Source organism: Hemitrygon akajei, chromosome 7 (assembly GCF_048418815.1).
Source record: "Hemitrygon akajei chromosome 7, sHemAka1.3, whole genome shotgun sequence".
Lineage (NCBI taxonomy): Eukaryota > Metazoa > Chordata > Chondrichthyes > Myliobatiformes > Dasyatidae > Hemitrygon > Hemitrygon akajei.
In genome coordinates, this window is record NC_133130.1 from 97187289 (window position 1) to 97201439 (window position 14151).

At 41.2% G+C, this 14151-nt stretch overlaps 1 protein-coding gene across 2 annotated transcripts in view; it reads left to right on the forward strand.

Annotated features, from left to right (window-relative positions):
* Positions 1–14151, forward strand: part of LOC140730718 (retinol dehydrogenase 13-like) — a 75600-nt gene that overhangs the window by 16442 nt on the left and 45007 nt on the right. For both annotated transcript variants that reach the window (XM_073051525.1, XM_073051526.1), the window contains exons 2-3: positions 7472–7590; positions 10898–11053. In XM_073051525.1, the coding sequence (XP_072907626.1) occupies positions 7472–7590; positions 10898–11053 (275 nt within the window). The remainder of the gene's footprint in view (positions 1–7471; positions 7591–10897; positions 11054–14151) is intronic.

Consider the following 14151-nt stretch of genomic DNA (forward strand, 5'->3'; position numbering starts at 1 on the left):
AAGAAAAAGCGAGGTATCTGGAAAGAAATAGATCCATCAGGCAGACACAGTGAAGGCAGGTCCTGTTTGATAAACTTGCTGGAAATCTTTGAGGATATAACAAGCACAGTGGGTAGAGGGGAACAGATGGATGTTATTTACTTGGATTTCCAGAAGGCTTTCGATAAGGTGCCACATAAAAGAGTTATCCATGAGATAAGGATGCATAGAGTTGGGGGTGATGTATTAGCATGGTAGAGAATTGGTTAACAAATAGAAAGCAGAGAGTTGGGATACATGGGTGTTACTCTGGTCGGCAATCAGTGGTGAGTAGTGTGCTGTAGGGGTCAGTGCTAGGTCCACAACTGTTCACGATATACTTTAACGATCTGGAAGAGGGGAACGAGTGTAGTGTATCTAAGTTTGCTGACGACACCGGTGCCAAGCTGTATTGGTCCTTGCCCTTCCCTTGGACAACATCGGTGGTGTGGAGAAGGGAGACCTGCAGCTTGGGCAACTGCCGGTCTCCCATACAACCCTGCCCAGGCCTGCACCCTGGAAACTTTTCAAGGCGCAAGTCCATGGTCTTACGAGACTAACGGATGCCTATGATGGCACTAAATTGAGTGGAAAAGCAAATTATGCAGAAGATACAGAGAGTCTGCAGAGAGATATCTATAGGTTAAGTGAGTGGGTGGGTGAGGGTCTCACAGATGGAGTTCAATGTCGATAAATTCAAAGCCATCCACTTTGGAAGGAAAAATCAAAGAGCAGATGATTTCTTAAATGATTAAAAAATTGCAGCATGCTGCTGTGGTGACTTCTGGACCAAATCTCAATGAGACTAGAATTGTTTCTGGAGATTATGGAGGAACAGCCGAGGGAATCTTTGCCAGCAACACCATCAAAGCTGTGGGTAAATAGTCACACTGCCTTGTGTATCCCTTGGGAAAAGCAAAGGCTAAGGAGTAAACCTTACATAAAATCCGGAGTCGACATCTAAGGCGGATGGATGGCTTACTATGTCACCTTCTGGCAATTTCTGCAGCTGTGCTTGACACCAACTGTGTTGGTTCTTCCTTTCCATTGGACTCTGCCAGCAAAGCTGGGGGGGGGGGGGGTCGACATCTGGGCAGCCCTAGTCCTCCATATCCCCTCACACAGGCCCGTGGCAATATGGAGAGGACACTCCATCAATGTCGCAGATATCAGTTACTGGTTATAAGGAGCACCAGGGGCCACTCCTGATGGTGGGAGAGATCAGTGCATCTCACTGGACAGCTACCGCCCACCTCAGGTTGGGCAGCCCCCAGTCAGTAAGGCGCTGTCCTGCCACTGCTTGCCTGCCTCACTGGGTGTGTGGGGCTCAGAGTTCACCTCGACAAGCAAGCTGTGAGTCTGCACCAGGTAGAAGTATTAAAACTAGGAAGATGTCAGCTCTTTGCCTCGCAGACTGGAACATCTGCACCATGTGTCCCGGACTGACTGATGACCTCCAACAAATTGATGATGCCCGCAAACAGCAGTCATAGACTGGGTGCTCACTCAGCTGAACATCGATTTTGCCTGCCTCTAAGAGACCCATTTGGCGGATAATGGTTCCGTCAGAGAGTCCAATTACACCTTCTTTTGGCTGGGTCTCCCTCATGAAGACCTAGGCAATATAGGGTTGGTTTTGCAGTGAAGGACTCTATTATCACCACCATGGAACTACCAACAGGTGGAACAGAAAGGATCCTTGCTCTCCACTTATTGTCACTTTCTGGCCCCGTAAACATCCTGAGCATCTGTGCTTCAACACTTTGTTATTCACCAGAGACTAAAGACCAGTTCTTTGAGACTCTGGACAAGACAATATCCAGAATCCCAAGCACTGAAGGATTGTACCTGCCTGGAGACCAGTGCTAAAGTTGAAGCTGACCACGATGCATGGGTTTCTTGCCTTGGCCTTCCATCAGCATGATGAACAAGGACACGCAGAGACTGCTAGAGCTGTGCTGTCATCATGGACTGTGCATCACCAACACGTATTTTCAGTGTAAGGAATGGCACAGGGTCTCCTGGAGACATCCACAGTCATCAGCCTGACCTTACCATCACCAGGCGCAGGGACCTGAGCAGTGTTCTTGGCACTTGCAGTTACCACAGAGCAGACTGCAACACAGACCACTCCCTTGTCAGTAGAGTGGGGCTAATGCCAAAGAGACTTCATCATTCCAAGATTAAGGGCCAATCTTGCATCAACTCCTGCTATACAGTGAACACTGACAGAGTACAGCAGCACGCTGGGAAGAAATGGAGCAAGTGACTGAGACCAAGAGAAAAACCCTGCTGGCTTACCCTGCACCAGCTATGCGATGCTCCCAGAGCTGCTAGAAACAAGGCGTGGCAAACTGCCCGACGATGTGAAAACAACTACTGGCTGAAGTTGTGCAGCAAAATCCTATCAGCTGCCGACAGCGGGAATGCAAGAGGGATGTTTGCTGGCATCAAGTCAGCAACAGGCTCTTCAGCCACCAAGACTCCCCCCACTGAAGTTGAAAAATGGAGAGTGATCACGGACCAGAGCAAGCAGCTTGAAAGTTGGGTAGAGAACTATCCAGAGCTGTATGTAACTCGGAACGTGGTGACCAATGCTGCCTCACTTGCCAGTCATGGAAGAGTTTAACACGTTGCCATCTATGGAGGAGTTCAGCAAAATCATCAACTGTCTCACCAGTGGGAAAGCCCCAGGGAAAGATGGAATTCCCCCCCACCCCCAAAGTCTTGAAGACCAGGAAGTTTGCCTTGCTGCATCATCTTCATGAGCTTCTCTGTCTGTACTGGGAGAAAGGCCACGTCCCCCAAGACATGCGAGATGCATTGTCACACTGTACAAAAACAAGAGCAACGGTAGTGACTGTAACAACTACTTAGTGTTGCGGGGAAAGTGTTTGCCCGCGTCGTCTTGGCACGACTTCAGAGCCTTGCATTCAGAGTCTACTCAGAGTCCCAGTGCAGGTTCAGAGCAGGCAGCTATACAGTGGACGTGACATTTTCATCGTGCCAACCACAAGAGAAGTGTGGAGAGTGGCAGACGCCACTGTTTCTGGCATCCACAAGCCTGAATGCTTGAAACTGCAGTGAGCAAAACTGTTCTGAATTGCCTTACCGCTTATTTATCGACAACTATCAGTGACGAAGATCACTGTTTTATACACAGAAGCAGTTACAACTGACGCTACTTAAAAGCTGTTTGCTGTAAGCACAGTGTAGTGTCTAATGGCCACACAAGTGCGTGCGTCTAATGCTAGTTAGAAACTTCAGCAACAGTCTTCTGTCCCAGTTAAGTGGTATAGTGTCCCAAATAAACGAGGGGAATCCCAACTATTTTCTTGATTAGTTTTTGTTCTTTAAGAGTTGTCCCAAATAAGCAGCTGCCCCAATTAACAGATGTCCCAATTAGCTGGAACCCACGTGCATACTAAAGTAGTGGGAATAATGTGATTTATTAAGAAATGTTGGCATCTAAGTTTTGTATTATGTTTATTTTTTAATGAATATATAGTTTGAAATTCTGAAAAGCGTTTTGTTTCTTTTTGACTGTATATTCATTGTCCATTATCCATCACCTATTAAATTCTATGTTCTGTCTCCAAAATTGCTTCTTTGGAATCTTATTATTTTTAATCCCTGGACTAGATACAAACCCTCTTTGGGATTGAATACATTAATATACTGCAACCAAGCACAATATTGACACTTGTTCTTAAACTGTTAATTGAAGATAATTAACTTCTCCTCTCCATCAGAGTTCCATGGGAAAATCACTCAGCCAGTCAAGCATCATGAGTTGGGAGAGAAGCAGGCTTGATCTTTTGTGTGATGGGCCCTCAATCAGGTTGGAAAAGTAGAGAAAACCGCATGTTTTCATTTGCAACTATGGCAAGGGAAGAACAGAGAGAGAGTACCATGGAGGTGCAGACCAAAGTTGAACCATTTTACACCCCAGACTCGACTCAAGGCCTCTCTGTAAATCAGTGCATAATTTTTCTCTGCAGCAGAAAAGGAATGTGATGCTCAGACTGGAAGGTCAATTCCATCTCTCATAACATGTGACATGACTGCACCTATCGCATAAGGCGAGGCATCACAGACAAGCTTCACTGGATGATGTGGATCATAATGTATGAGCACAGTGTCTGATGTCACCATTTTCTTTACCGTTTTGAAAGCTGCCTCACGATGCTTTGTCCATTGCTATTTCTTCCTGATCTGTGGTAATAAGTTCAAGCTAGAGTACCGTAACTAGGTTTGCCAGGAACCTGTTATAGTAATTGATGAATCCTAAAAAGGACTGCAACTGTGACATGTCCTTTGGCCTTGAGACATCCACCCTTGCTTGAATTTTCTCAGCACACTTGTGTAAATCTTGTGCGTCAATGGTGTGACCATAGTAAGTGATGCTTGGTTTAAAGAATTCACACTTGTTACATTGTGCTATGAGCACATTATCTTCTCATCTTTTTAACACTATCTTGAGATTTTGGAGATGTTCCTTGTCATCCTCACCGGTAACAATGATGTCATCTAGGTAACACTGAGTGCCTAGGCACCTGGTCCATGGCTTTCTGCCAGAGTGCAGGTGCAGATGCTCCTCTAACATTACAACTATTATAGTGATAAAGCCCTTTGTGAATTTTTATGGTGAGTAACACTTTAGACTTCCATTTCCATTTGTAGGTAGGCCTCAGCTGTTTTCCTCCAGAAAGGTTTGCGAAGGTATCCTCTAGCCTGGGCAGTGGGTATTGATTTACTTTCAGTACTGGGTTGATGGTGGCCTTAAAATCACCACAAATCCTGACAGACTCATTCTTCTTAGGTACTGGGACCACTGGCATTGCTCATGAGCTCCACTCAACCTTGGAAAAAAATGACTTCAACCTCCAGAACCACAATCAGGTTTATTATCACCGGCATGTGTCGTGAAATTTGTTAACTTAGCAGCAGCAGTTCAATGCAATATATAATATAGAAGAAGAAAATGAAATAATAATAATAAATAAATAAATTACAGTGTATGTATATTGAATAGATTAAAAATTGCGCAAAAAAACAAATAGTATATATTAAAAAGTGAGGTAGTGTTCACGGGTTCAATATCCATTTAGGAATCGGACGCCGAGGCAAAGAAGCTGTTCCTGAATCGCTGAGTGTGTGCCTTCAGGCTTCTGTACCTCCTACTTGATGGTAACAGTGAGAAAAAATACTGGCTACTTTATCATGGTTGATATAAGAAACCAGATGGGCTTTGCAAAACTTGGGTGTGGAATTTTCATTTAACATTATTTTACCCCTGAAATGTTTGAATTTTCCGCCTGTCCTTGAACACTGCTATGATATCATCTGGTACTTTTTAAAATTTGCTCTCAGTTGACTCTGTTGCAGGGGATGTGGTATGTAAACAGTGGATGGGACTCAAATCAAGTTGTAGTTGTCTCAGCCAGTCATGTGCCCACAACGCTGACCATCCAGTATGTACCACATACAAGCTCAATGTGGCTTGTTGGTTGTTGCATTTCACTGTTTTGAATGTCATTACCACAGGAATTATCTTTTCTCCAGTATAAGCTTTTGGTTGGATATCTGCAAGCTTCAGTTCAATATTTTTGAAATGCCATTCAAACTCATCTTATAGAATGACTGAAATCGCTGAGCCAGTATTCAATTCCATTTTAATTAATTTGCCGTTCACTTCTGGTGTAAACCATATTGTTTGTCTATTATTTTCACGTTATAATTCTCAAGGCTGACTTGTCATCGTAATCAGATTTTTCATCAATAGCATGCAGGTTAGTGTAGTCCTGTGCAGTCATCTATATTTGTCTGCCCGACATGCTCTTTGTATGTGTCCTACTTTGTTGCATTTTCTAAGTTCCGCCTTTAAACCTGCATTGGTCTGGTGTACGTGTGCTCCTGCCACAAAGTAACACAGTTTGTTCGGCCAGGCTGGTATCTGTTTAGACTTTGTGATCTCACAGTCTCACTGGCTCTCAATGCTTCTTTGGCATTGTATTGCTGCTGCAGAGCACCAAGTTTCATTTCATATAAATAAACCTGATTCTGAATCACATGTACTGGCTTTCAGTTTTCAAGCATAGTGCCTGCAATTATGAAACTCCTAAACTACTAACCAGAGATGGATTTGTTCCATTAAGAATTTTTTGATGAATTGCAGTTCTCCTTGTATGCTGTTTAATTATTTAGTTCCTGAGCTGTGCGATACTTGCTTTATTTTTTCCTTGTATTTTTCCCTTCTGTTAAACATACTTTACACTTTTGATGGAAAAGGTGTTTTACCCACGTACAGTATAGTATATGATTCATTAGTTCATCTTTTTTGGTAGCTCTGACAACTCCATTGAGGTCTCCTAAGAAATGTCAGCAATTGATGATGGGTATAAATCCAAATATGATCTTGGTATTTTAATCAAATGTGTTTCTGATTATCACTTGAACAATCTGTTCTTTTTGGTTGTTGATTTAGATCATCTCTTCGGAAAGGAAGTGCGGAAGGAGTATTATTTTGGCCATCTTTTCCCCTATCCTGTTATGAAGTCCTTGGCTGTTGCTTGAATGTGGCTGATTGGACACTGAGCTCGTCGGTTACATGCTTGTGATGTGAGATTAGTAGAGACTGAATGTCAGAGAGTTTTTTGACCAGTTGAGACGCGCCCAGCCTCACCGTGCTCAGCTGTCCTTCACAGATTTGCACTTCCCAGCAAGGTCACAGGAATATATTAGCAAATTGGAAACCATACTTTAAATCACTCTTCTTGTTAGTCGAAGGTGTTCAGGTGTTCAACAGCATTCTCACAACTGCTTGGGTGAGACTAGTTAACAGCCCAGCCTTGGATTTAAACTAGGGACTCCAGTCTTTAATGATGTGGTGGGCTGTACACTTATTCACTTAGATCTTTGTCAAGGTTTTTTAAGTAAGCTTTTGGAATGATGTAATCCAGACCATAAAGTCCTTTGTTAGTTTGTGAAATATTTCAATTGCACTTGAAAAGATAATTGCGGCCAAGAGAATATGATCATTCATTCACTAATTCTGTCAACCAAAGTGAAGTTTGAGGGCAAAGCAAACAAAAAGGCAAAGTTAAATTCATACGCATTTTAGTTAACGATAGTGAAAAGTTAAAAGGTATTGTTTGTACTTTAGAGCGAGATTTTGGGTCTGGATAAAGGAACTCCTATTTTAGACACTGACTGTGCCAAATGCATATTTTCCCATTCAGGCTATTTGTGGCCTTTACAATTGGTTCTGCTAATTACAATTAGCGTTTACATAGATCCTCATCTATTTAAAATTTTTACTTTAGTATCAGTAAAGATGATCTGAAATCAACTGTGCATAGTATTTGTGGAATACATGTTTTAAGTTATGCTTGTGTGATAATGCATGCCAGGTAATTATTCATTCATTCTCTGTGATTTATTTGCCTTTTAGAGATTATGTAACTGGTGGAAACTGTCCAAGTTCAGCAACTGTCTCAGGAAAGACTATAATCATAACTGGAGCAAACACTGGAATTGGTAAAGAAACTGCTCAAGAGCTGGCCAGAAGAGGTAAAATGGGTGTGGGGAGAGTGGAGAAAAGGAAGTTCATCATCTTGAATCATTGTCATTATTTTGTAACACTGTTGTCAAGGTGATGTATTACTAAATGGCCGACATTTGTGTACAGCATTTAATAACTTATTTCCAAATCTTAAATCCTCAGTGTTAAGTTTTACACATAGAAATCAAGATGTTATAATGCATAAACGATCTGTTTGTGCCATCTTCAAGTTTAGTATATGGAATTATGAAGCTCCTAAAATATTAACCTGAGGTTGGATTCCATTCAATGTAAATTTTTGAATGAAGTGTAATTTTTTCATATCTACTTTTAATTTTATTTCCTGGATTTTATTACTTTAATATTTGCTTTGCATTTTCTCCTCCCTTATTTGTTTTATTTTATTTTGTAATATTTGCCATTTCTTTAATCCAATCTATTTTTGCCTCAATCACTAATCCTAGAATTCCAGTCTCAAAATTTGACATTTAATACAGATCTAGTTATCAAATGTGACAGCAGTCATTCTTGTTACAATTTCCCACATAATATATTTAGTAAGAAAAGATACCTAATGCTAATATGTTGTGATGAGATTTCTTTAACCTACAAATTACTTGCTTTGAAAATTAACTGATTTGAATGTCTGTTAATAAAAGCTATCAACGAACATTAGGAATTCAGTTTGACATATTAATTCTTTGTATCATTAGGAGATAGGTTATAAATTACCAATATTATTTTGCAGTGTATTTCCAATTATCCAAAGTGATAATAATTTGAACAACGGTCAAATTTTAGTAGGTGCATTAATACAAATCATTCTTGGGTCTTAATCAGGACCACGTCAATTGAAGCTGTTCAAGATTGTGTAAAGTTAGCCTTCTAAATGGAGAAGCCATAAGCAAACATCGTGCGGGTTGAGTGTTGTCTCACCTGGTGTCAAATAAAATGGTGTTGGTGTGGAAACAGAAACCCTGCACTATTGACTTTGGAAGCAAGATTCTAGATTAGTTTGAAGTAGTGTGGAAAGAAGGTTTATTAACAATTACATTAGCTTCTGAGGTGAACTTCTGCTCTTGCTGTTTCTCAGTTTAGCAGTTGTTGTTTGTTAAAAAGGTAAGGCCTATACCACACTAGCTGGTTCAGCAAAGACAAAATGGTGTCTTTGAGTCTTATGGCTGATTATATAGTGGCATCTAAATTACCAGTGGCTCCATTACCAAGGGACTGTTCTAACATCTTCATATACACTGCAGCAAAACCTTATTACTTCTTCACCACCTCCTGGCCAGGAAGACAAGGAAGGCAGATGAATGAGAGCCTTTCCAACTCCAGATTCCCTCAATAAAATGAATCTCAGGGTAGCATATGGTAACATGTACATACTTCGATGATAAATTTACTTTGAACTTTGATTGCACCATCATCCTGATTTGGTCTCACCTTACTTTCACTTGCCCCGTCTGCTGGCATTGTGACAAAACACACTCCAATGGTTCAAGAAGGTCCCACTGCCTTGGGGCAAACAGTGATGGGAAGTTATGCTATCCCTTCCAGTGCATTCATCTTCATCTTTGTGGGTCTTGGAATTTCAAGCTCATTATGCGCTCTTTACATACGTTGAGGGCCTTGCCCTCCCCTCCCCTTCCCCCAACACTCTCATGAGCTGCAGTTATTGTTTGGAGAATAACTATTTTGTCATTTCTCTGTTCCTTCTACCAACATCTAAATGATGTCCCCTAGTTGTGAACCACTCTCACAGAAAATGGTTCAGTTTGATCTCCCCTCGGTCTCCTTTGTGACAAAGAATCCACACCACACCTAATTATTTTCCTTGTAACTAGTCCTGATACATCTCTGAATCTCTTCTACACTCTCTTCCCTGGTTACATGACTCTCTTTAATGTGGTGTCTATACCTGTACAAAACACTCGCAGCTCAGCTCTTGTGTTATAGTTTGCCGGCTCTCGTATTCGCAGACTAGAGCACTAAATCCAAGTATTCCATATGGCTTCTTAATCACTTCTACTCGTTCCACTGCCTGGAAGAGTGGTTGAAGCTGAGTCACTGACAGCATTAATGAAGCATTCAGATGATCATTTGAATCACTTAGGCATAGAGGTTTACAGACCAAATACGGGGCAAAGGAATTAATGTGGTTGGTGTGGATAAGTTGGCCAAATGGCTCTTTGCACACTGAATGACTCTTTGAATCAATGATGTGTGGACCAGCTCTCCAAGATCCCTTGGTTGGTCCTCACTTGGTCTTGTACCATTCATTGTGTATTTCCCTGCCATGTTTGATCCACACAGTTCTCTATCAAATTCCAATTGCCACTCCATTAATACTTCGAAGCAGCTAAAAACTTCCTCTCCATGAAAACCTTCTTTACCACAAAAAAGCTTTATTTTTCACTATCAAATTTGAAAAATCTTTTTGAGAAGGCAGATAGAATGTGGATTGAAGCTGGCAATGGTGGCCACAAGCAAAAACTTTTTTTATTAAACAAAATATACTTTATTCAAAAATAAAATTATGTACAATAAACCATTCAATGACTCTCAGTCCTTTACAAATGTTTCCATTACAGTCTTTACATTCCCACACTTTTGCCACCCAGGTGGCACACTGTTACTTCATATTTACATACATTTGTTCAGGGGTATACACCCCACCCCCCTACCCCTCAACTCCCGTGGGAGAAGAACCCTAGACTGTGGTCCTTCCCCATCGGGCCCTTGCGGTGGCTGCACCAAGTTTGAGTGCGTCCCTCAGCACGTACTCCCCACAAGTTTGCCAAGACTGATTATCTTTTTCAAATATGAAGAATGGTCACTTGAGTAGTTTTCTGTGACCATAGCAGGAAGAGCTTCATTCTGGTGACTAGAGATAGTGTTGTCTGAGGAGTTAACATGTCCTTTTGACCACAAGAGGCTTTTCCCTGGGTGCACTGGGTCCACTTAATCAACAACATTCTGGTTAGTAGGTCAAATTGCCATTGTAAATTATACGGTTGAGTGATTGGAGGATCAAGGAGATTTAAGGGCAAGTGGGAAGTGAATAAGTTACAGGGAAAAGGACTGGTGGGATTACTCTGAAAACTGGCATGGCCTTGATGGCCCAAACAGACTTCTCCTATGTTATAAGGAAATATGGGAGATATAAAATACAGTATATAAGTGAAGTGAGGGTGTTCTGCTAAAATCAGTAAAATTTTATCCCAGTAGGAGTTAGTAGTCTAGGAAAATGAAAGCAATAAACAAGGGCTAGAAAATTATGTTACATGCTTTTTTAAAAAATCTCCATTTTAGGTGGCAGAATCATTTTGGCGTGTCGGAATATGGAGAAATGTGAAGCTGCGGCTCGAGAAATTCGAGGAGAAACCCTGAATCATCATGTATACACCAGGCACCTGAACCTTGCGTCACTTAAATCGATTAGGGAGTTTGCCAAGAAAGTAACTGAAGGTAAAATATTGATTGTTTCCATTGGCGGTTTGGCACAAGTGGGACTGAAGGTACTGTAGCTTAGAGTCATAGAGCAATACGGCATGAATACAGGTCCTGTGACCCAACCAGGGCATGCTGACCCTGTCGTACACCCAGCTGCTTTCAATTTTGCAATCGGCTCATATCCCTCCAAGCCCAGCTCTTCTTTCTCAAACACAGGCAGCCCTCCTTATCCGTGGGGGATTGGTTCCGGGACCCCTCGCGGATACCAAAAAACGTGGATGCTCAAGTCCCTTATATAAAATGGCGTCATATTTGCATATAACCTACGCACTTCCTCCCGTATACTTTAAATTATTTCTAGATTACTTATAATACCCAATACAATGTAAATGCTATGTAAATAGTTCTTATACTGTATTGTTTGGGGAATAATGACAAGAAAAAAAAGTCTGTACACGTCCAGTACAGACGCAACCATTGTAGCTCTTATGGGAACGCTGATGCCGCCTTGTCGTCAGCCGATCCCGATTCTCCCGTGATCTTTAAATTCTTGAGGCTGTAGTGCTTTATATAGCTAGCCATCCATCCCTTACTAGCCTTAAACTCCTTCCTCTCACTCACAACATAAGTAGTAAACAAATAAGATGCAAGGTGAACAATGCTCAACTTCTGGGTTTTCCCGATCCACGGTTGGTTGATTCCGTGCAAGCAGAACCCACGGGTAAGGAGGGCCAACTGTAATACAATTATACTACTCTCTCCGGTACTCGTTCCATATTCTCCTCTTTTGCTTGGAAAAAGTTGTCCTTCATGTAACTTTTAAATCTCTCCCCTTACCATAAACCTGTGGCCCCTAGTTTGGTACTCTCCTAGCCTGGGGAAAAGACTGTTACCATCACCTTATCTATGCCTTAAATTTAAACACTTCTGTAAGGTCATTCCTTGTTTTCCTATGTTCCCAGTCTGGTCAAACTCTGCCTATAACTCCGGCTCTCTCTGGTCATGCCTACATACTCAAAAATCTTTTTTGCACTCTTTCCAGATTAACCATTTCATCCCTATAACAGGGTGACCAAAACACAGTATTCCAAGTGCACACTTGCTAATGTCTTGTACAACTGCTACATAATGTCCTAACACCCATCCTCAGAGACCTAACTAATAAAGGCCCTGTTAAACGCCTTTTTACCACCCTCTCTCCCTGTGATAACCACTTTCCAGTTCAGCTAGGATAGTTTAATTTTTCCAATTTCAGTGGAAAATGTTTGTCTTTTATTCGTAAAACTAAGTTAGAAGCTTAATTAAATTGAGGAAAGAAGAGTTTGTATAACTCAGAGAATTTTTTTAAATCATAGAATTCTTAAGTACAGAAGGAAGTCATTCAGCCCACATAATCAATATTAGCTCTTGGAAAGAGCTGTTTGATTAGTCACACTTTCCTATTCTTTCCCTGTCACCTTGTAACCTTACCCAATTCCTATTTGGACTTTCCTTCTGTCAGTGTTTTCTGATCACAATAATGCTCTTTTGCCTTTAAATATGCATCCCTTGAAATTTCCCTAAACTTTACCCCAAGAACAATGCCAACTCTTCTAGTCCCTTCAATTAACCTAACAGAAACTTTCACTTCCCACTGACCACCTCCAAGGTCTTTCAAAAGCAGATGCCCCAAGATTTAACAGGCCTTCATGTGAAGCCTAATGATTGATTTATAAAGGTTCAATATAAGTTGGTTTTGTTCTCCTTGAAGACTGGAGAGCAATGTTGGAGAGAGATGATTTTTGGATCAAACATCTAGAAGTAAGGGTTTCTCCGTGCTTCGGCAAAATTTAACAGTAGGAAACGTTCTTAATTATCTTCGCATGTATCTTGCTCAATGGGCCACTATGTTCAAAGGCTGGTTGTCTGTGGAGCTGGGAAGTAGGTTGGGTGGAAGGCCAATAACAGTTAGTACATCTGGGGTGAAGATGGGTGAGGAAGGGTTGGGGATGGTGTATATTGGTGTTCAGTGATCACCTGGTTCTTGAGTAGAGCCTCTGGATGAATGGGAGCCAACCAATGTTGAGGTTGGGTCAAGGAGCAGGAATATTGATTATGGAGTAAGGATAGGAGAAGTAATCTGACTTTGATCAGCTTGGTTTCCTAACCCACACAAGGCACAGTCTGCAAAAGTCAAAATGAAAAGCTTTTTTATTTTGAGCCTCACTTACCTCAGAAGATGGGCTGAAGTTTAAACTAACTCTGTTCATAATCCCAAGGATCCATATATTTTTAAGAGCCTCAATATTTTGCCCTGCTAAGTGTACATATGTAAATCATAAAATCACTCTAGTTTCTGCCCCTTTTCTGTTATTGTATGTCCTTGTACTCAACATAAAATGCAAAACTTTACAATTTAGACATTGAAGTTAGTCCCCTGCACACTTAACTGTAGCCTGCATCAATCCTGTACACTGTTTACTACATTTACAAATTTTCAGTTATCCAAAGGTTTTGAAATTGTGTTCCATATACACAACTCTGATCACCCATGATTTTATTAAATGGCAGAGCAGATTCCAGGATCTGTATACCTTAGTCCTCATATTTCTTATGTTAAGTCCAGGTTATTAACACAAATCAAAAACAATCTGTGCTCCTAACACTGGCACCACATGAAAACTCTGCAATTTAGCTACTTAATTTCATAAAATATTGATATACTTGTTCTCAATAAAGGTAAACTTGGTGTGGGTTTACGTTGGAACATTTTGTTACTGAACTGCTACTCAACCCTGTGTGTATATGTGCGATCATTGTGCCTTCCGCTTCCAGGTGAACTTGCATTGCTCACTAGAACTGAGATTCTTCTTTATGCACACATAATAAAATCTTCACATCGTGTTTCTGCAGCCTTATCAACATGCACTGTATCTTCACGGGACAGTCATTCAGTGGTTTGGACATCATTGAGACCAGTGGTTTATGGTCTGTTTCCACTTCAAAAGTTTGTGCATAGATGTACTGATGAAATCTTTTGCATGCATATGAGCTGACTAGAAGCTCTTTCTCTATCTGTGCATAGTTGGCTTCCATACTTGTTAAAACCCTGATGCACTGGTCACAGGTTGCCA